Source organism: Leuciscus leuciscus, assembly GCF_965113295.1.
Source record: "Leuciscus leuciscus genome assembly, chromosome: 1".
In the NCBI taxonomy this organism is placed as follows: domain Eukaryota; kingdom Metazoa; phylum Chordata; class Actinopteri; order Cypriniformes; family Leuciscidae; genus Leuciscus; species Leuciscus leuciscus.
This window is the reverse complement of record NC_138725.1, coordinates 15777475-15799208: the sequence shown is the minus strand read 5'-3', so window position 1 is coordinate 15799208 and position 21734 is coordinate 15777475. Positions and strand designations below refer to the sequence as shown.

At 38.9% G+C, this 21734-nt stretch overlaps 2 protein-coding genes and 1 pseudogene across 3 annotated transcripts in view; 1 reads left to right on the top strand and 2 right to left on the bottom strand.

Moving 5' to 3' along the window:
• Window positions 1-16449, bottom strand: part of LOC309508551 (uncharacterized protein) — a gene marked incomplete at its 3' end in the record, with an annotated part of 70184 nt that extends 53735 nt beyond the window's left edge. Inside the window, exons 1-3 of the mRNA XM_082183153.1 lie at window positions 16401-16449; window positions 15575-15688; window positions 6047-6335 (exon numbers count right to left, since the gene is read on the bottom strand). The remainder of the gene's footprint in view (window positions 1-6046; window positions 6336-15574; window positions 15689-16400) is intronic.
• Window positions 3789-6033, bottom strand: LOC309501433 (uncharacterized protein). Its single transcript, XM_082173541.1, has 2 exons — window positions 5403-6033; window positions 3789-5367 (listed from the first exon to the last, which is right to left on the bottom strand). The coding sequence occupies exon 2, from the start codon at window positions 5322-5324 to the stop codon at window positions 4173-4175; it is 1152 nt and encodes a 383-aa protein (XP_082029667.1). The 5' UTR covers window positions 5325-5367; window positions 5403-6033; the 3' UTR covers window positions 3789-4172.
• Window positions 16450-17151: 702 nt separating the features above from the next.
• LOC309508538 lies at window positions 17152-18219 on the top strand (annotated as a pseudogene). The gene is made up of 2 exons: window positions 17152-17250; window positions 17340-18219. The product of its transcript is annotated as an uncharacterized misc_RNA (transcript).
• The last annotated feature ends 3515 nt before the right edge of the window (window positions 18220-21734 follow it).

Sequence of the window (21734 nt, the reverse complement as noted above, 5' to 3'; positions counted from 1 at the left end):
ATGCTTGCCTTGCTTAAGACAGGGTATTCAGATGAAATGCTTACCCAAAATGATGATAATGTCATGGATTCATGTCTTCTTTTAAGTGTCTGGTCACTGCTCAGCTGTAACAGTTCGGTTTCTTCAGAAGCAGTTAGTCCAAGCTCCAGCAGTGACTCTGGACTTTCAAAATCAAAGGGATTTTGGATCCACCTTTTATCATGCAAAATGTCATATCTGTCCTTAGGGAAATAGTGCTCAAAGTTATTAATGAGTGCAACTAGGTGTGTCACTATAAGCCCAGTCAGGTGTTTCACTTGTGTGTCTGTGACATAATTTTCCTCTATGTGCTGTAACACAGTAGGGAACATGTAGTGGCTGGGTTTTGGACTTCTGAGTCGTGCAAGCCACAGCTTCAGAGACTTTTGAAAGGTGAGAATGTGTTTCCAGTTTTGGAAAACATCATCATTCTGTCCTTGCAGTTTCAAACATAGCTCGTTGAGAGATGAAAAGATATCCGCCAGATATGACACTGTAAAAAGCCATTCTTCAGTGAACAGCTCTGCAAGTGAAGACTTTTTCTCAAGGAGAAAAGCATGAATTTCATTTCTCAGTTCATATATTCTTGTGAGGACTCTACCTTTTGAGAGCCAGCGCACTTCAGTATGAAACAGTAAATGGGTGTGGTCCGCCCCCATGCCGGCGCACAGCTGATCAAAAAGCCGACTGTTGAGTGCGCTGCCTTTAATAAAGTTCACAACACGAATGACTTCTTTCAATGTTTTGTCAAGCTCGGGGTTGCATGCCAAAGCCTGGCGGTGAATGAAACAGTGATTCCACACGATGTCTTTACCAGCTGCCTCCTTGATTCTTTTCACAACTCCGCTGTTTCTGCCCGTCATATTTGCAGCCCCGTCACTCGTTATACCTTTACAGTTGGCCCAGCTCAACCCGCACTCTGTAACCACGTAGTTGTTCAGTACAGAAAATATCTGTTCACCTTTAGTTCCAGTAGGAATATTCAAGCAACATAATAAATCCTCCACAAATTCTGTTTCCCACACGTACCTTACGTATACCAACAAAGTTGCGCAGTCCGAGACGTCGGTGCTTTCATCCAGCTGGATTGAAAATTCCCCTGCCGCCTTCAATCTTGTTATGAGCTGTTCCTCAAGATTGTCTGAAATGTCATTTATCCTTCGGGAAACAGTGTTGTTACTCAGGGGGATGCATTTTAATTTTTGTGCGGTTTTTTCATCAATAACCGTGCTAACCATGTCTATTGCGGCAGGCAGAATAATTTTTTCTGCAGCAGTATGGGGCTCCTTCTCTTTGGCCACACGGTAAGAAACCATGTATGATGCTAGCTGGGCTTTGTCATTTAATGTCACATTTCTACGGAGAAGCTCAGCTGATGATTCAATCTCCTGTGCCTTCCTTTGAAAGAAATCCAGAGGTTTCTTTGCCAAGTCGAAGTGAAGTGTTTCCAAATGTCTTTTTAGTTTAGTTGGTTTTAAACTCTCATTTGCGAGTTTTTCGCTGCATATAACACACATGGGTCGAGCTTCTTGGTTCATTTTGGAATAATTAACAAAACCATATTTCAGGAAGTAGTCTTTATATGGCCTTGGTCTTGTTTTTCTTTTCTTATTTGGAGGCTGTTCTCCCAAATCCTCAGAAGTACCTGCTCCGGTGTCTGGTCGAAAGCATCCACTGGTTCCGCTTTCCTCACATTCTTCATCATTATGGCGTTTTTCACTTGAAGTAGCTTTGCTAACATTAGCTAGTTTATTTTCAAGCTGGCCTCCCTCGGGGACGGTATTTTGGCTGTTGGCAGTGTTAGCCTGGTCTTTAGCTGGCTTTTTCTTCTTAATTAGCCAAGCATCCATTTTTATGGCTGGTTGCCGAGTGCAGAGCGCAGCTAAAAAATAAATAAAATAAAAAGCAGAAGAAGAAAACGACGAGCTCCCTCGTGCGGCTAATTGGTGAACTACACATATCAATTTTAATCAAGAGTATATAGTGCTTGACTTGGCGACCCATACAAAATCTCCCGCGACCCACTTGTGGGTCGGGACCCCGCCTTTGGGAATGAGTGCACTAGATGTCGCCTTAAAGACATTCGTTCCAATGAACTGCCGTAGACAAGGCGACATCTAGTCGCATGCAAGTGTTTAAATCCACTTGCTTTGTTTAGTCTGCATTTCTCACCATCAAAAGACAAACACAAACACAAACACACGCACACACACACAAATATGCTATTATACTCCATATAACTCCATGTAAAAGCCAGAAACTAAGCTTTTTTTTGCACAGGCCTATCTAAAGGGTTAATGGTGCCACCTGGTTATCAACAGTAAAAATTACAAATTTTACCTCTTCCCAACAGGGAAAACCACCAACAATCAAAAATGCATGATTATATGGTGTCATGGCTTTGCAATCAAAAAATGTGGTTATAATGGAAGTCAATGGGGCAAAAACAGCCACGAACAGTAAATGAGGGAGAAAAAGTTAAAATCTGATGCTGCACAAAAACTAACAATGCATCAAAACCAATGTTGTTTCTAATCTTTGACATGTCCAAGACTGTGATAAAAGGTAAAAAAAAAATCCAGTCCACAATCACATTTTATATTGAAAATTAGTAATTTTGTGTTTTTTTTTTTCCAAATCAGTGACATCATTTACGAATTTGGCAATTAAAGAGTTAAAATCCTGAATTTTTTTTAAACATTTAGTATTTTTGAGCAGGACTGAGGTTGATTAATAGATTTATGCAAAAAAATTTGAAAAAAATATTTATCTGATACATTTTTACAGCAGTTTAAAGTAGTGGCTGTTTTCAGCCACGAAACATAACGAAAGGTTGTAAATTGAAACAATGCACAAGGGTTAATGGTACACTATCCCTTTAATGGTACACTATCTGAATTCAGAACGTTAAGCACAGGAGCCCCTCAGGGCTGTGTTTGCTCACCGGTTTTTTTCACTTTGTATACAGATGATTGTAGAAGGCGTTATTCTAATAACCACATCATTAAGTTCTCAGATGATACTGCAATTTTAGGTTTACTGAAAAAGACAGAGGACTTGTCTGAATATCTTTCAGAGATTGAACAGTTTGTGAATTGGTGCGAGGATAACCACCTAGCTCTGAATGTCAATAAGACAAATGAAATGGTGTTCGACCCTAGAGGAGTTGGTGATCACAGGCCTGTGATTATCCACAATGAAACCATCATACAGGTCCCTTCACATGAATATCTTGGTGTCTCTTTTGATAACTTACTGACATGGAATATCCATGTAGATAATATTTGCAGTAGATTACAACAACGGTTGCACTTTTTTTACGGCGTCTTAGACTTTATGGTGTGGATCAAAGGTTCATGATAATTTTTTTATCAGGCAGTCTTCGAGAGTTTAATTAGATATAGCATTATAGTCTGGTTTGGTAATCTGTCCGTAGCACGTAGAACTAAACTGTTACGGATGATCCACACTGCTTGGAAAATTATTGGAGTGAAAGAACAGACATCATTGCAGACTCTCTATGAACAGGCTACTTTAACGCAAGCTAAAAAGATTGTGTGCGATCCGTCGCATATCCTGTACACAGAGTACGAGTTGCTGCCTTCTGGGAGGAGGTTTAGAGTTCCTCGTTGCAGATTGAACAGATTCAAAAACTCATTTATCCCAGTGTCTGTAAAGATGTTAAATAGTGGCATTATGGAGCTGTAACTTATGCAATTTATATTATTAATATTGTCTGGTTTGTTAATTTGTTGTATGTTAATCAAGACAAATTTCCCTTCGTGGGACAATAAAGTTTTACTTTACTTTCTTCAGCTCCTGAACTTTTGCCTTCAAAATGTTTTTTTTTTTTTCAGTGTGAATTTTCTGGCACTCTTTCAGTTCATCTTCTGTAGTAAAGGACTTCCAGCACTGAAACACACACCGCTGTGTCTTTTCTGCTGTAATATTACTAATGAATCTTCTCCTTTGTGTGAATCTTCAGGTGTTTCTTCAGGACTGACGCCCAATGAAACTGTTTACCGCACTGATCACAGTTATATGGTCTTTCTTCAGAATGAGAAGAAGTGATTTCAGAGTGAAAGCCTGAGCCGCTTCTTCCCAGTGTGAACTCTCATGTGAATCTTCAGACTTGATTTACATTGAAGCGTTTTTTACACTGAGGGCAGGAGACCTGAAGCGGTGACAGATTTTTTGGCTTCTGTTTTTCCTTTCTTGTTCACGTCACGTTGTTTTCCATTTGAGTGAGTAACTGAAGATAACTGAAGGAACCTCTCTCCACATGGATCATGGTGATCCGGTTTATCCACTGCATGGATCTTCATGTGTCGCTTCAGGTGACTTTTAAAAGAGAAAATCTCTCCACACTGATCACACGTGTGCGGCTTCTCTCTGCTGTGGATCCTCTCATGTTTTTTCAGAGATGATGACTGACTGAATCTCTTGTCACAGTGTGAACACTTGTAAGGTTTTTCTCCAGTGTGAATAATCTGGTGCTGTTTTAAACTGCCCGCTGTAATAAAAGTCGACTTACACTCAAAGCACATGTACTCTCTCACACCAGTGTGGATTTTCTGATGTACTTTTAAATATGGCAGCGATGAAAAACTCTTTCCACACACAGAACATGAATGCGGCTTCTCCTTCGTATGAACTGTCAGGTGTGACTTCAGGTTTGATGCACAGAGAAATGTTTTGCCGCATTTATCACATGTGAAAGGCTTCACTCCGGTGTGGATCCTCATGTGAACATTAAGGGATGATGATTGTGTGAAACTCTTCCCGCACTGATCGCATGCGCAAGGCTTTTCTCCCGTGTGGATTCTCATGTGATACTTAAGATGTTGTTTTTGTGTGAAGTCCATCCCGCATTTATCACATGTGAACGGCTTTTCTCCAGTGTGGATTCTCATGTGAATCTTAAGGTATGATGATTGTGTGAAACTCTTCCCGCACTGATCGCATGCGCAAGGCTTTTCTCCCCTGTGGATTCTCATGTGAATCTCAATGTGTTGTTTGCTTGATAAACTCTTTCCACACTGAGTGCAGGTGAAAGATTTCTTGTCTTTTCTTTTCTTCAAAACTGTCTTTTTAGTCTTTGAGCGACTCAAAGGTTTTTCTCCAGGTTTGACATGATGTTCCTCCTTCACTTCACTCAGTTCTTCTCTCTCCTCCTTCACTTCACTCAGTTCTTCTCTCTCCTCCTTCACTTCACTCAGTTCTTCACTCTCCTCCTTCACTTCACTCAGTTCTTCACTCTCCTCCTTCACTTCACTCAGTTCTTCACTCTCCTTGCTCTCTTCCATCAGGTCTGAAGTGAAACAAAAATATTATTATTCATCAAAATAATACAAGAGAAAATAAATTAAGTGAAAGAACATTAAAGTAGACAACTGCTATAAAATATTACCATTTTTCTGTTTTTTATAATTTTTTATTATTAATTAAATTAAATAAAGTTAAATAAAGTGAGTTTCCCTGTGTTCCAGTTTGGCAAACTCATTTCCCTCTCTGCTCTCTTTCAAAGTCATTTTTTAAAGAAATATAATTAGAATAACGTCTATCATTTATGGAAAATACAACTTTAACAGTAACTATGCTTAAGTTATGCTCACAACCCTGTCAGCCATTCTGGAAAGTTAATTTGCTTGATAAAGTTTACTGTTTATTGCAACAACAACAAAAAAGATTGCTAAAAAGTTTATTGCTAAAATGTTGAAACTATACTGAGAAATATCCAACATTTGGGTAATACATTTGGTTTTTGGAATTCATAAGTCATAAAACATTTGGTATATTCCAACATAGTTGCAAAAAAAAAAGTGAACCAGAGCTAAAATTATACTTAGTTTGACCTCATGTTGACAATCAATATGAAAGTTTCTCAAACCTCCCTCTACTGAACATTTGTTGAAAATTCAGTTCCTATTCGATAGTTGAACTGTTTATCTAAATGTGATGAAGTGCTTGAATGTTTCTAACATGAATGTTCTTCAGCATCATGAATGAATGAAGAATAAACACCAACCTCTTTGTTCTTCAGGATCTTCAGTGTGTTTCATTCTGCAGGGTTCTGGATCACTCATGTTCTCACTGTCCTCTTTAATAAACTCAGTCTTTGCAGATTTCAGCTCTTCCTGATGCTTTGATGCTCGTCTTCACTTGTAGCTGATGGGAAATTACAGCATTTATTGGAGAATTGCTGTGGGAGGAGCTTCACTGATGATGGAATTGCTGTGGGCGGAGCTTCATTGTCCATGTGACTGCTGTGGGCGGAGCTTCATTGACTGAACTGCAGATTGTTAGGAGGAGATGATCTGCAAAAAACAAACAAAAATAGGCTTGTTTGAGATGAGCAACATCTGTGCAGAACTGATCACCGGTGATCATCGCGAGATGCATGCCGGTTAGAAATGTGTCCAAGTGCGGTCCGCCTTGCTCTGATGTCATGCTGACGTATGTCAAAAATCTCTCGCGAGCGCAAGGCGCTCGTGTCGGATTCTGCAGTCGAGCGCAGTTGCTTTCCACCGACTGCGCTGATCAAAAGCATGATGGGAAACGACTTGCTGACGACACAGCTTAATGCTCATTGGTTTAAACAACCGTGATGTATTGTTCTCTTTTAAAATGTTTGATTTTAAAACTCTGATCTCATGTTTTATGTGCATATGTTATGTGTGAATATTCCCAAACTAGTGCGATCTCTATGGGTTATGCAATTACATTTTTATATAAAAAAAAACAAACAAAAAAAACACATATGTCTGTATTAAAGAAAAAATTATTGATAAACATGTATTTGGAATGGAATTAAATAACAAGTACTATGGGTGTCTTGTTCATTTTATTTATTTTCATATAAAAGCAACAGAACTTAAATTACATCCAGTTTATTAGCAGCACTGTGCACGAGCGTGAATCCCGCGATATCCATCTTTGATCTTGCAGGTGTCAGATCCACTACGAGAAGAGAGATCTGTCCGGCTTGCCTGCGCTTTTTTCACTCCTCCTCTCACTGCAGCCGCTCCTACTCTTGCATACATTTCAGGCGAGGCAAGGCGCATCTCAAACAAGTTTATTTTTATAGGGTCAAAGACCAGATGTCAAATGTTAGTGTCTGCATCAAATAAAATTTAAAAGTGATTTTTAAATTTGCGCATGCGTCGCGACTGAGTGCGTTGTTGTGTTTGGAGAATTCAGAAACCTTGATTTTCTTCTTTACACTCTTTTACAAACAAACTTTTTCTTTTTTATAGCGTGTGAACATATCTGGAATACTATTCTCTTTAAAAAACAATCGGATTGCTTTGATATCGCTACTTATATCCAACCTTTCGAACTTCCGCTACCAGCCTTAGCCCGCTAGAATTGCACGCGTGGTCGCGCCTATCGATCGTCTTATTTACACCCATATCACTGAAAGCTATAATTCGCCATCGGATGTGTGTCTAACGTTACCTTTGAGTGCAGGTGAGGACACCTTCGAACTGCATTCTGTGCAGTTAGAGCTGGAATCTGTGGAGAAGCAGATCCGCGACCTACTGGAGAGACAGGCCGAGCTACGAGATCGACGATCCGCGCTTGAAACATCACGCGCCGATGCTCACAAGTCAGTGATTAGTAACCTTTTGACTCCGACCTCGTCTACTCCGTGTGTTTCTGTGCCCAGGACGCGATCATTGCTGGTTTCATTCACTCCGGCACCGACACAACACCATGGACCCTGGGTGATCCCACAGCGGAAGACGCGGGCCAGGACCAAAGCACGGACCTCTCCGCCCCTCCCGGCCTTCGAGATCTCCACCCGGAACCGCTTCTCCCCTCTTCGTGAGACGGAACGCGACGCTGTGATCATCGGCAGTTCCATCGTCCGGCATGTCCACGCTACCATAGGTAAAGGTAAGGTGCGCACTCACTGCTTTCCTGGTGCTCGTGTTCTTGATGTCGCTGCGCAGGTTCCCGGGATCCTGAATGGTGACGAGCCCGTCGGAGCTGTCGTGCTGCACGCGGGAACGAACGACATCAGGCTGCGGCAGTCGGAGGTTCTGAAGAAGGACTACAGGAGCCTGATCGAGACGGTACGCAGCACATCGCCTGAAACAACGATCATTGTGTCAGGACCGCTTCCCACGTACCGACTAGGACATGAAAGGTTCAGTAGATTATTTGCTCTAAATGAATGGTTAATGTCATGGTGTAATGAACAGAAGCTGCTCTTTGTAAATAATTGGAATCTGTTCTGGGAGCGACCTAGGCTCTTCCGTGCTGATGGCCTTCACCCCAGCAGAATTGGAGCGGCTCTTCTGTCGGACAACATCTCCAAGACGTTACACACCATATGACTAGTAAGTCAAAGTCCAAATCACACTCTTTGCTGTCCAAACTTAATTGATATAAGTACCAATGTAGAACATTATATTGAAACTGTGTCTATTCCACGTTTAGTGAGGTCAAACATTAAATCTGCTGTAGGATCTAGGAAAAATCTAATTGTGATTAAACCAGAAAATCTCAATATTAGTGAACAAAAACAATTTCTAAAGCTAGGTCTTCTAAACATTAGATCGCTCACACCTAAGGCGGTTATTGTAAATGAAATAGTCACAGATAATAGCTTCGATGTACTTTGCCTTACTGAAACCTGGCTTAAACCAAATGATTATTTTGGTCTTAATGTGTCTACTCCTCCTGGATACTGTTATAAGCATGAGCCCCGTCTGATTGGTCGTGGCGGTGGTGTTGCCACAATCTTTAGAGATATTCTTAATGTTACTCAGAAAACAGGTCACAGGTTTAATTTGTTTGAAGTACTTGTACTAAATGTTACTCTCTTAGATGTAAGAAAGAAATCCCTATTATCTCTAGCCTTGGCTACTGTATATAGACCGCCAGGGCCTTACGCTGATTTCCTAAAAGAGTTTGGAGACTTTCTCTCAGATCTTTTGGTCAATGTCGATAAAGCATTAATTGTTGGAGATTTTAACATACACGTAGATAACACAAATGATGCGTTAGGGGCTGCGTTTACAGATTTATTAAACTCCTCAATATTATTAACTCGTCTTTATCTTTAGGTCATGTTCCAAGTAGACATGTGCCGGTATTCGGTAATGCGATAAATCGCGGTAATGAATATGCACGATATTATCGCGGGCACTTCAAAATACCGTGAAAAATAATAGATCAGAATTTATATTTATAGAACGCGCATTAGCTTATTTTACATCAACCGCTTAAACAAACACTGTGTATATGCTGCGCGAAACACGTGCGCACACTGATGTAAACAATCCCCACATGTAGAAGCACTGTGTGCATGCAGCTCAGTGGTCTAATGTAAACAATCCTCACATGTACTGTGTGCATGCGGAGCAGTAGTCTAATGTAAACAATCCTCACATGTACTGTGTGCATGCGGAGCAGTAGTCTAATGTAAACAATCCTCACATGGAGAAGAAGCATGGTGGAAGGAGGAACGCTGCCGACGATTAAAAGCAGGGCTGCCAACTCTACGCATTCAGCGTGAGACTCACGCAATCGACACTTTTCACACGCTCTCGCGCCACACATCCATTTTCTCACGCAGAGAAAAATCACGGAGCAAAGAGGACACTGACACCGACAGACTAGACAGAGCAGGTTACTTATGATATGAAAACAATTCTCAGCTCTCATGTTCTGTCCATTTTATTACGAAATTCAGACAATAAATACCGTTTTGGTGCTTGTAAATGTGACGTGACCGATCGCTGTAGCGTCTCAGTTCAAGTAAACCGATCATCTGTTACCTCTTATTTAAAGATACAGTACAACTTCAAACATAATATCGATCAATCAGTGTTTTTCAGCCACGGAAATGTCAATAAAACTGCAGGTGAACAATTGTCACAGAACGTTACATTTACACGTTAGTTGACTAGAAAAATAGAGTATTTTGCTAAATATGTGCACTATATTACATTTGTATTATTTTTACTTGTGTCATAATTGTTATTATAACGAAAACCAAATTATATTTAATTTAATTTGTTCATTTTTAACCTTTAATAATACCAGCTGACAGGGCTCTCTGTATGTTTACAGCATAATTTTTTCTTGAGAAAAATGTACATATAGGCTATCTACTGTAGCCTACCTAATATTTATCCAAAGAGTCAATATTGAATCAAATCCCAAGAATTGAATTGAAATCGTGAAAATTGTGTAAAATTCTGTTTAGTTACCAAATGTTTTGACAATAACAATTACACCTATTGTGATGCAAGTTTTTTTTTATTTTTTTTTTATCCATCCGTTTCTTTTGAGCAATTAAAATATCGTGATAATACCGTATACCGTGATAAAAGCTCAATCAATTAATCGCAGCATGAAAATTTGATACCAGCACATGCCTAGTTCCAAGAATATTGAAGTTGGCAGTTATAAAACCTCTTATTAAGAAACCACAATTAGATCATAATAACCTAGCAAACTACAGACCCATTTCAAATCTTCCATTTATGTCTAAAATTCTAGAAAAAGTGGTGTCCGCTCAATTGTGCTCTTTCTTGCAAGAAAATTATATCTATGAAAAATTTCAGTCAGGATTCAGACCGCATCATAGCACTGAAACTGCATGTTAAATGCATGTTAAAATTACAAATGATTTACTTTTAGCTTCTGACCAAGGCTGTATCTCAATACTAGTTTTACTTGATCTTAGTGCTGCGTTCGACACTATAGATCACAAAATACTCTTAGATCGACTACAAAACTACACTGGTGTCCAGGGACAGGCATTAAACTGGTTTAGATCGTACTTATCAGACCGTTACCATTTTGTCTGTTTAAATGGGGAAGATAACGTCAGAAAACTATGGAGTGCCGCAGGGATCTGTGTTAGGCCCTCTGCTATTCTCAATATATATGATGCCACTTGGTAATATTATAAGAAAACATGGAATTAATTTCCACTGTTATGCTGATGACACTCAATTATATATTTCATCACGGCCGGATGAAAACAATAAATTATATAAATTAACAGTGTGTTAAAGATATAAAATACTGGATGACGTGTAATTTTCTGCTATTAAATTCAGATAAAACGGAGGTATTACTTATTAGTCCAAAAAACTGCCCACAAAACCTCTTAAAATACAACTTTAATTTAGAAGGATGTCCTGTTACTTTATCCTCTATAGTAAAAGACCTGGGTGTTATATTAGACCGCAACTTGTCTTTTGAAAATCATATTTCATATGTTACAAGAACAGCCTTCTTCCACCTTAGAAACATTGCTAAGCTACGTAATATGCTATCTGTTTCTGATGCAGAAAAGTTAGTTCATGCATTCATGACCTCGAGACTGGATTACTGTAATGCTTTATTAGCTGGTTGTCCTGCATCCTCAATAAACAAGCTACAGTTAGTCCAAAATGCAGCCGCTAGAGTTCTTACTAGATCAAGAAAATATGATCATATAACACCAATTCTTTACCTATAAAGTTCCGTATCAATTACAAAGTATTACTAATGACCTATAAAGCCCTAAATGGTTTAGCTCCTGGGTATTTAACGGAACTTCTATCGACCTACAATCCATCACGCTCTTTAAGATCACTAAATTCGAGGCTTCTGGTCATTCCTAGGATATCTAAGACCACTAAAGGAGGGAGGGCGTTTTCGCATTTAGCTCCTAAACTCTGGAATGGCCTTCCTGATATTGTTCGAGGCTCAGACTCGCTGTCCCAGTTTAAAACTAGATTAAAGACGCATCTCTTTAGCCAAGCATTCACATAATACTTACCTTTTATACTACAGTTGAATCAGATTGAATGCATTAATATTATGAACAGCAGCTATGCTAATTATTTCCCATATGCTTTTAGGTAAATACAGATCGTCAGCTCCAGTTTGTATCCAGCCTCTCATGGAAACTACAGATTCCCCAACACCCGTGCAGAGACGACTCGACGCCTGTGAAGAGACGACTCGACGCTGGCGATATGTTTATGCCCTAAATCAATACATGATTAACTAACTGTATTTCTCTATGTACATTTCTGAAATGCACTTTCTGTAAAGCTGCTTTGAAACAACATGTATTGTGAAAAGCGCTATACAAATAAATTTGAATTGAATTGAATTTTAAATACATAAAAAAACACATTCAATGCAAGTAAACTGTCCATTTTAATGTTTAAAATATATTTTGTAAACAAATTCAAAACATCGGTTAAATAATGTTAGCGTAACAGATATACTTGTGTAAAAATTAAGCAACATATTTATTTTGCCCTGTGCTTATATAACATGTATCAAAAAGATTAAAGGGATAGTTCACTTAGAAATTAATTTTTGGTATGTTTTAGCTTACCTCAAGGGCATCCAAGATGTAGGTGTCTTTTTTTCCGCAGTAGTTTCAATTTTGATATTTTTAGGTCAAACCGTTCTTGTCTGTCAGTCATATAATGCAGGTCTATGGTCACTGTCTCAAAGTCCAAGTGATCTGATCTGACGTGTACGCAGACTGGTGCATAGTAGGGGTGGGAGAAAAAATCGATTCATCGATGCATCGCGATTCTCTCTCCAACGATTCTGGATCGATTCTGAGAATTTCAGAATCGATTCTGAACTTAGTTTTTAACCAGATATGCGATGACGCTGAGTTTGCTTTAGAAACACCCGTAGCCTAATCTGCTTTCTTCCAATTCCTCACACACATACATACACCATTGGTGTAACACCAATCAAACTTTCCGTAAAATAATCTTTCATAAGTTCGGAAAGGTTGAAGCGAATTACAAGGACATTCACAGGCTTCATTGCACAGGATGCGCTGTGAGAGACTCGCGCTTAGTTTGATGTTACGTTACACTTGAAGCGTGCTGTCTCACCTTTCGGTATTTTCCTTACAAATGCTCCACGAAGTCATCATTTATGTGGTTTGGAATGCAATGGCAAATATGAACCTCACTAACAGAAGGCTGCGTTCAATTTCAAATGCTGACGCTCGCTTTGTTTGTGTAGACTGCTCGCGCATGCGGCTGTGCGACTCCGTGTAAGTGGTTTAATATTGTGCAAAATTAACGTAAACACAGCCAGTTATGTCTTAAGCGATTAAACGGACAGGAAAAAACACTTTACTTCTTATATTTCAAAAGAGATCCGTGCGTGAATGCAGCTTAATAGATCTCTCGCAGTCTATGATGGCATAGTAAAAAACAACAGCCTAAAGATGAAGAAAAATCACTCACAATTCTTGAATGGAAAACGTTCAGATAATCTTAAATAGGCTACTGAAAGCACTATTTGTTTGTTTGTTATGTTTCTATGCTCCTCTTTATTATTTGCTACTTAGCCTACTTGTATGTTTTGAAGTTATATTATTTTAACATTCTTAACATACAACTGTTTTAATTATTATTATTATTTTTTTTTTTTTTTTTTTAAGTACTTAATTACCTATGTAAACTAATGAATTACTAGGGAGGGGAGGGGAGGGGAGGGGGGAGGAGTAGATAAAGAATCATTCTGGAATTGGATCAGATCGTGAGGTGACTAAAGATTTCCACCCCTAACATTACATACTGTGAATCGTTTTTTTGAATCGAAAATCGATTTTGAATCGAATCTTGAGCCTAAAAATCGATATCGAATCGAATCGTGACATTTTCTGAATCGTGCACCCCTAGTGCATAGATATATACACACTAGATGTCGCCTTGTCTACGGCAGTTCATTGGAACGAATGTCTTTAAGGCGACATCTAGTGTGTATATATCTATGCACCAGTCTGCGTACACGTCAGATCAGATCACTCGGACATGGCTGAGTACAAGAGGTAAAAACGATATAAATACTGTTCGTTTTCTCACACAAACCGCTCGTTTCGTGTCTTAGGCCATCAATGTGTACTTACGATGGGGAATTGTTTAATTTGGACGACGGGGAATTGTTTAATTTGGATGACGGGGAATTGTTTTAATTTGGACTCTGTGCATGCTCTTTGAGACAGTGACCATAGACCTGCATTATATGACTGACAGACAAGAACGGTTTGACCTAAAAATATCAAAATTGAAACTACTGCGGAAAAAAAGACACCTACATCTTGGATGCCCTTGAGGTAAGCTAAAACATACCAAAAATTAATTTCAAAGTGAACTATCCCTTTAAGAGTTCACTCTAAAATAATTTAAATGATTAAAAACTTCTAGCTGACAAATGGGTAAAACCTAGTGTTTTGAAGGATAGTGGGAAAGTATAAAGATTTAAAATGACAATGAGTATTTTTGGGTCTGCACTATGATCCTTAAATACAATGTTTGAATATGTCATCAAATGATTTTTGTTCTAAATATGCCTAAATATATATATTTTTTATTTTTTTTGCTGTATAGACCCTTTTACTGTTTGTACACAATGATGACGTATGCGCGCGCATATTGGCAACGGAAGTATGGCGAGAATCAGCAGCGTGTCAAGCTACGCGAGCGGATTAAACAACAGACGCGAGCATTTTTTATTATGTCCTCGCTCCAATCAACACGTTTAATCGCCTGCAGCCACTCTTCTGAAACGGCCGTGATCCTGTCGGAATAATATAAAACTTAAGCCCCTTGGTGGAATATCGATTAGTGCAACCGTAAACGCAACAACCAGACATTTTGATGCTGGGAAACCGTTTTGATAAACTTTCGGAGTTGCTAACACGTTAGAGCCAGTGGAGAAAAACACCACTTCCGTTGCCAAAATGCGCGCGCAACTATTTGATCACGTGGGCTGTAAAAGGGTCTATACTCTTTTTGTCTTTTATCCATATGCTAATTGGCACAATTAATAATGTATCTGTCTATCGTTAAACAATAATATTGTTTAACGATAGACAGATACATTATTAATTGAATATATTATATGCAATTTCACACATTTTTATTTCTATTTATAATATTATTCTGTTTCTTTATTTAAATAAGGGCAAATATCTAGAAAGTAGTAAAGAACTGTAAGAAAAGCATTTGACCAAAAAAATACATTTGTATTTGTAATCATCAATTACCCTCAGTCTGCTGACACCAATGAAATGAGCTTTAAGTGTCAATGTACAGGAGATCTGAAGGCATCAGCATTATAAATGAGGTGAAAACAGGAACAATTGTCATGAAATAAAGAGTGTTTTCAGCAGATCATCTCACTTTATTCTGAGTGTTTGCTGTTAGAAACACATTATTTGAATCAGGATACATGATAAAAGCCTGTTAAACTGCTATATTTAAGGATTTTATGATAAATACATTCATTACAATAAAGTAGCCTAATCATATCATTAAAATCTGCAAAAACTGAAAACGATCATACAACTTATGTACAATTATGTACTTATGTACAATATTATTGATGTATTCAACTGTGAAACTGTAGAAATGTACAAAATATACAATCACTAAATATGAAATAGGAAAATTACAGACTGACAATAACGCAAGGATAATTAAACTAAGAAAATATACATCTTAATATCAAATAACCTTCTCAAATGTCTCACACAATAAATGTAACACTGTGTACTTACAGACATTGCGTCTAACAGATGAAAAGAAAGGTAATGCTTAGAGATATCACACAGCTAACGTTACCACATTTTGCTGAACTATTGCAGTACTACTAGTACTTCCTGCTTGCTGAACTAATAGGCTTGTTCGACTTCATACAGCTCTGCGCAGACCGATCGGCGGCTGACTTGAAGCAGTGCATGCCGGTTAGAAATTTTGTCCGACTTGATACAGCGCCGACGCCACGTGACTGTGACATATGCCATCAAAGTATCCCGAGAGCATTTCGAGAGTAGCCGGAGAACTCAGCCAGCGCAGCTTCTGAAGAGCGGCTGCACTGGGCTGCAGGAGGGCTGATGACGACACAGCTGTCCCACGATTGGCCGGATTCACCGCATGACAACGATCACGTGTGTTTCATGTTTATTCGAACACCTTTAGTTACTCTAAAGCTCACAAATCAGTTTTTTTATAACAGTAAACACTCTTTTCATGTCGTATGTTATTGTGTCATGTTTATCAAATTAAAACTGATTAAAAAACGTATAGACTCCACTTCATTAAGCAATTATGTTGAACTTTATTCTTGTTCAAACAGACGCTGTATGAAGCAGTACATAAAGTAGGCCTATTGAATGAAAATGTCTCTGAAACATCTGTGTATTATTTGGCAAATATTGCATTTATTTCACTGCAGCTGTGGTAAAGTACGCGAACACCACGTGAGCGGTCACTACGGGAACCAGAAAGTGTCCGACTTCACGTCTCCGTTTGCAGCTCCTCCCGTCTGCACGCGGCTACTCTCGCCGATCGGTTACATCCAGCCGCAGCCGATGTCGAACACACCTAAGAGGTTGTCAGTGACTGCTTTTCAAAATTAAAGTCCTCACTAGAACATGCACATGGTAGTGATGTTACGTATGACACTAAAGGTGTGTTCGACATCGGCTGCGGCTGGATGTAACCGATCGGCGAGAGTAGCCGCGTGCAGGCGGGGAGGAGCTGCAAACGGAGATATGAAGCCGGACACGTTGTGGCTCCCGTAGTTTGCTGCAATTACGTCAGTCATGGCAGATCACGTGGCGTTTGCTTACTTTATCGCAGACGAGCTGGAAGCAATAGAAAATCCATTATTTTTGCAATACATTGAGCACAATGAGCAACAAAGGTGAGTAAAGGTTAAATGCAAAAAGTATATTTTTAAACAAATTATAGACACATTATCAATTTAGTTTTAAAGTTACTAGACCTATACATCTGAAAATGATATGTTGAATAAAAATACTGTATCGAAAGTCTAAAGTCTTTGCAATGTATTACTGATGTAATGGGTGGTTTTTGTAATCAATAGCTCTTGTTGCTTGCCTTTTAACAATAATTGTTATTATTTTGGTTTAAATAGAGAGAATGACTCATTCTGACAAGTAAATAATTGAGTTTTACTCAATTTTAACACTTCTGTATAGACTAATTATTTAATTAAAATCCCTATTCAACATAAAGCACTGATAATAAATGTTTGACTAACGTTACATGTGTGTTCAGTTAGGCTACATGTACTGTATAGTGAGTACAATTCCTCTTGTTCTTATATAGAATGGTTCCAAAAATAGACAATTTTGTGGAGGATGTTGTCCCTCTCTACAGTACCTCAGAATTTAGAGGTAATTTCAGGCTTTCCAAAGAACAAGTGGAGGTTTGTACTGGACTGGTTAATATAAAATTCATTGAACTATTATAAGTGTTAGCATGTTGTCTTGATAACCTATTTTTCTACCTTTGCAGGATGTCATCACTACCCTTGGTCCTGTTTATATGAATTTACAACAGACCAAACTGCCACTCACGAACAGTGTTCTTGCCTGCCTTTGGACATTGGCGAATCAGGAGTCATGGGGTGGCAGATAGATTTAACATGTCAAAATCCACTCTTGCCAAGCATCTCCATGAGTTTTGTTACAATATTAACACATACATGGCCCACCACATATCCTGGCCCAGAGGTCAAAGGCTGGAGATGTCAAAGTTAGGGTTTGACACAGCAGGTTTCCCCAACACTGTATGTGCAGTAGATGGGTGTCACATTCCTATAATGAGACCCCATTGTGATAATCCCCTAGCATACATGAATAGGAAACAGTTTTATTCTGTAAATTTAACTGTGTTTTGTGACAGTCAGCGGCGCTTCTGTCACATTAGTGTGGGTCACCCTGGGAGTTGGCATGATGCCAGAGCATTTCGCTTCACAGAAGTTTGTCGGGTTCTTGAAGAAGATCCTCATTCACTTGTTCCACAGGGAATGCACATAATTGGGGATTCTGCCTACCCTTTGTTGCCTCAACTTATGAGGCCTTATAGAGACAATGGCCACTTGTCTGCTAGGCAAAGATATTTTAACAGAAAGCTCAATGCAGCTCGCGTGGTCATTGAGCATGCATTTGGCATTCTAAAATCTAAGTTTAGGAGGCTCCATTACCTGCAAATGAGAAGCATTTCTAATATCAGCTCAGCAGTCTCAGCCTGCTGCATTTTGCATAATCTTTGTTTAGAGCCCAGTGATCAAGTTGTTGTGGTAGATGATGGTGTTGATGATGAACCATACCCCCAGCAACCCCACAACACTAATGCATGTCATTATAGAGACCAGATTTGTGGCCAGATCTAACTTGTATGCAGGCTTGGGAGGGTTACTTTAAAAATGTATTCCGTTACAGTTACAAATTACTTCATAAAAAAAGTATTCAGTAACGTAATCCAAGTACTATAATATGAAAGTAATGTAACTGATTACCTTTGGATTACTTCAAGGTCACGTATATAATTAAAGTCAAGCAAGAAGAAATATTATTTAAAAAATAATAATAAAAAAACTTTTATTTATTAAGAATTTGGTCCAGTGTACAATATTTGCAAAATATACACACAGGCCTGAATATATATTTATGTAAAGGGCTATACAGACATCTAGTGACTAATGTATGGTATTACAGATTATTTTGTTTTATTACTAATTAAAACAAACTATTACTGATTTAACTAATTTTTAACTAAAAAATAAAAACACAACATTTAAAATTTGTACACAATCTACATATTAGTTTATTTTAAAATAGGCCTACATGTTGACTAAAGCCGTGATCTTTCTTAATTTGCCTGACTGGACATGGGGCGTTGGCAGTGGGAGTTCCCCTACGTTACCTAGACAGCGAACATCCCGTTACGCTAGAAAAGATAAGAAAGGACATTTTGGGTACTAAAAAATCTACTCTCCTAATTTCTACAAAATAGCAGCGGAATTTCCATGAATTAAAAGTGATTTTACCCGCAGGCAGCATCGTTTCTACTAGCAGCAGTGATTCAATCTGCGTCTGAGGAGATTGTAGAAAGCTGTTATTTGCACATGCACCAGCGGGTGGCACACGTGAGTCATTACTGGCAACCGAACCAGGAACTACTGTATAATCAAGCAGCGCTTAATTTAGTGTTATTATGCCAAAATACTTATTTATTTAGTTTTAAATGAAACCATTGTAATCCTGAAAGTATTCCCCCTTTTTTCAAAATGTAACTATAATCTGATTACAACGTTTTTTGACGTAACTGTAACGGATTACAGTTACTGGATTTTTGTATCCTGATTACATAACGCCGTTACATGTATTCCGTTACTCCCCAACCCTGCTTGTATTTGTATACTTAACATACAAAACAAAAGATGAAAAGTAAAGATTTGAATGTTCAGAAATATTAAACAAATGATAAAACAAACAAATTTTGTGTTGAAATAAAGAAATTTGTTTTATTGAACAAAATTAGTTTGTCATTAGACATTGTTATTTGGGAAATAAAAATATATAAAAAAAAAAAAAACAGGACATTTTGGGGAAAGGTGTAAATCAAAAGAGATAACATCTTTAGATTATAACTTTATTGGGGTTCATGTGGGTTCTGTAATAGATGCATAATTTGCTCTTGTCTTTTCCCCATTTTTTTTTAGCTCCTCCACAATTGTTCCCAAGCTGGTCACCATCTTTTTTTCGAAGGACCTTCTCCGCCTCTCCTTAAGTCGCCGCCATCTCTCCAGATCTGGCCTTACCAGGGACACAAGCACAGCAGTCCTTCTCTCTGCATGCTCTTCATAAGCCTCCAGAAATTGTAAGGGTTGTGGTCGTCTTTGCCTTCTTGTGATGTTTGCATTTTGTATGGTAGCAGTTCCTGGCTGTTCATCCATACTAGCACCTACCGGTTGGTCTTGAAGAGAAGACGTTGTGGGCCTGCTTGTGGAAGAGGTCTCTTCCAAACCCAGAGGTGTGGAGTGAATGGTGCCAGGTGGTGCAGTACCGATCCCCGATGACCCAAATAACTCATCCATTAGCTGGTGGGGGTGGATGTAAAATGAAAATGACCAATGTTTCAGTCTTGTAAGACATGACAATGTTATTTCAGAAACAAAGTAAAGCAGTCTTCAACTTACTGTATCTACTCCCAGGTGATCTTCCCTTCCCCAGTTGCACGGCGCCTGTCTTTCACTCTCTTATAAGTAGTTAACATGTTTGCTAGTTTTTTTCGAATTTTCTCACTTGACAAGTTGTAGCCCTTTTGTGAGAATAAGTTTTGTATTTTTTTATAGAATGCCATTTTGTTCCGAAAATAAAGTTGCTGATGAGTTTTTGTAAGGTCCAGTAGAAATAGTGTCATTGTATGTGTTATTTCTGTAAAATGGAGGGGATAAGGAGAGAAATAGATTAACAAAGAAAATGATGTAATTTAACAACAGTATTGCCATTTATCTTCCTTACAGTGTTTGATGCAATACCTTGAGATTCATGCCTGTCTGACTGGAAGGAAGGGGATGAAGGAAGGCTGAAGGGTTTCCACACACTGCACCTTGTTGTAGAGTGGCAGGTGGTGGGTCCTTGACAGTGGAGGTAAGTAGTACAGGGGGCCTAGTGGTAGTAATGGGGCACTGGCTGGTGGATGGTGGAGGTGGTACAGGGGGCCTAGTGGTAGTAATGGGGCACTGGCTGGTGGATGGTGGAGGTGGTACAGGGGGCCTAGTGGTAGTAATGGGGCACTGGCTGGTGGATGGTGGAGGTGGTACAGGGGGCCTAGTGGTAGTAATGGGGCACTGGCTGGTGGATGGTGGAGGTGGTACAGGGGGCCTAGTGGTAGTAATGGGGCACTGGCTGGTGGATGGTGGAGGTGGTACAGGGGGCCTAGTGGTAGTAATGGGGCACTGGCTGGTGGATGGTGGAGGTGGTACAGGGGGCCTAGTGGTAGTAATGGGGCACTGGCTGGTGGATGGTGGTTTCACAAAACTGAGGTTTAGGGGTACCGGCGACCTAGTGGAGGTAGTGGGACATGGAATAGGAGGTTGGAGGAGCTTTGCAGCACAAGCTGGGCCACTGAGGAGAGCTGTTTGGAGAGAAGATTGTAGATGTGGTCAGTGTCACTCAAGAATTATTTCCTGTATATTCTTGTTCATTAAGTAAATGTGTACCTTTTGTTTCAACAGCTGATACTTTCTCCATGACAGAAGAAAGGAACATTTGATCTGGGGGAATAAATGATAAATAAAACACTTGCACAAAACATTGGTGACTTGTAATTATTTCACAGTCATGAAGTTTACTTACCATTTTGCATCCTTTCAGCGATGTCCTTGGAAACCGTTAGCATGACAACATTGCCTTTGCTGTCTACACGTAACACATTCATGGTTACGTTGTCCATTTTGTTGAGTGTTACACAGGGCAATGCAGGTTCTTTATATATCCTAAGGAACCATGGGACCATAGCCAACACCTGTTCCATTCATTATTACTAATAGTTAGCAACAATTGCAATTACCATTTTAAGTCCACTTTCAGTTTTGGCTCAACATTTGTATCATTGATTTCCATTGTTTTCATGATTTAGTGATTAAGTAACTTTATGTATTAACCATGGTATTAACACACTTTTAAGATGTGTGTATAAGTGGTGTTTTGGAAGGGTGTCTTCCAAAACAAGATAACATATTGGATATATACTTCAGCAGTATGACATGGGTGTTTCTGCTAATTCAAAATGATAAAAGTAACCTATAAAAAAATTCCCTGGTGGGTATGTTTTTTAAGAAGGTTTCAGCAACAAGATTTACAGTACCCTCCAGCTGAGCTCTTTTTAACATTTTAAACA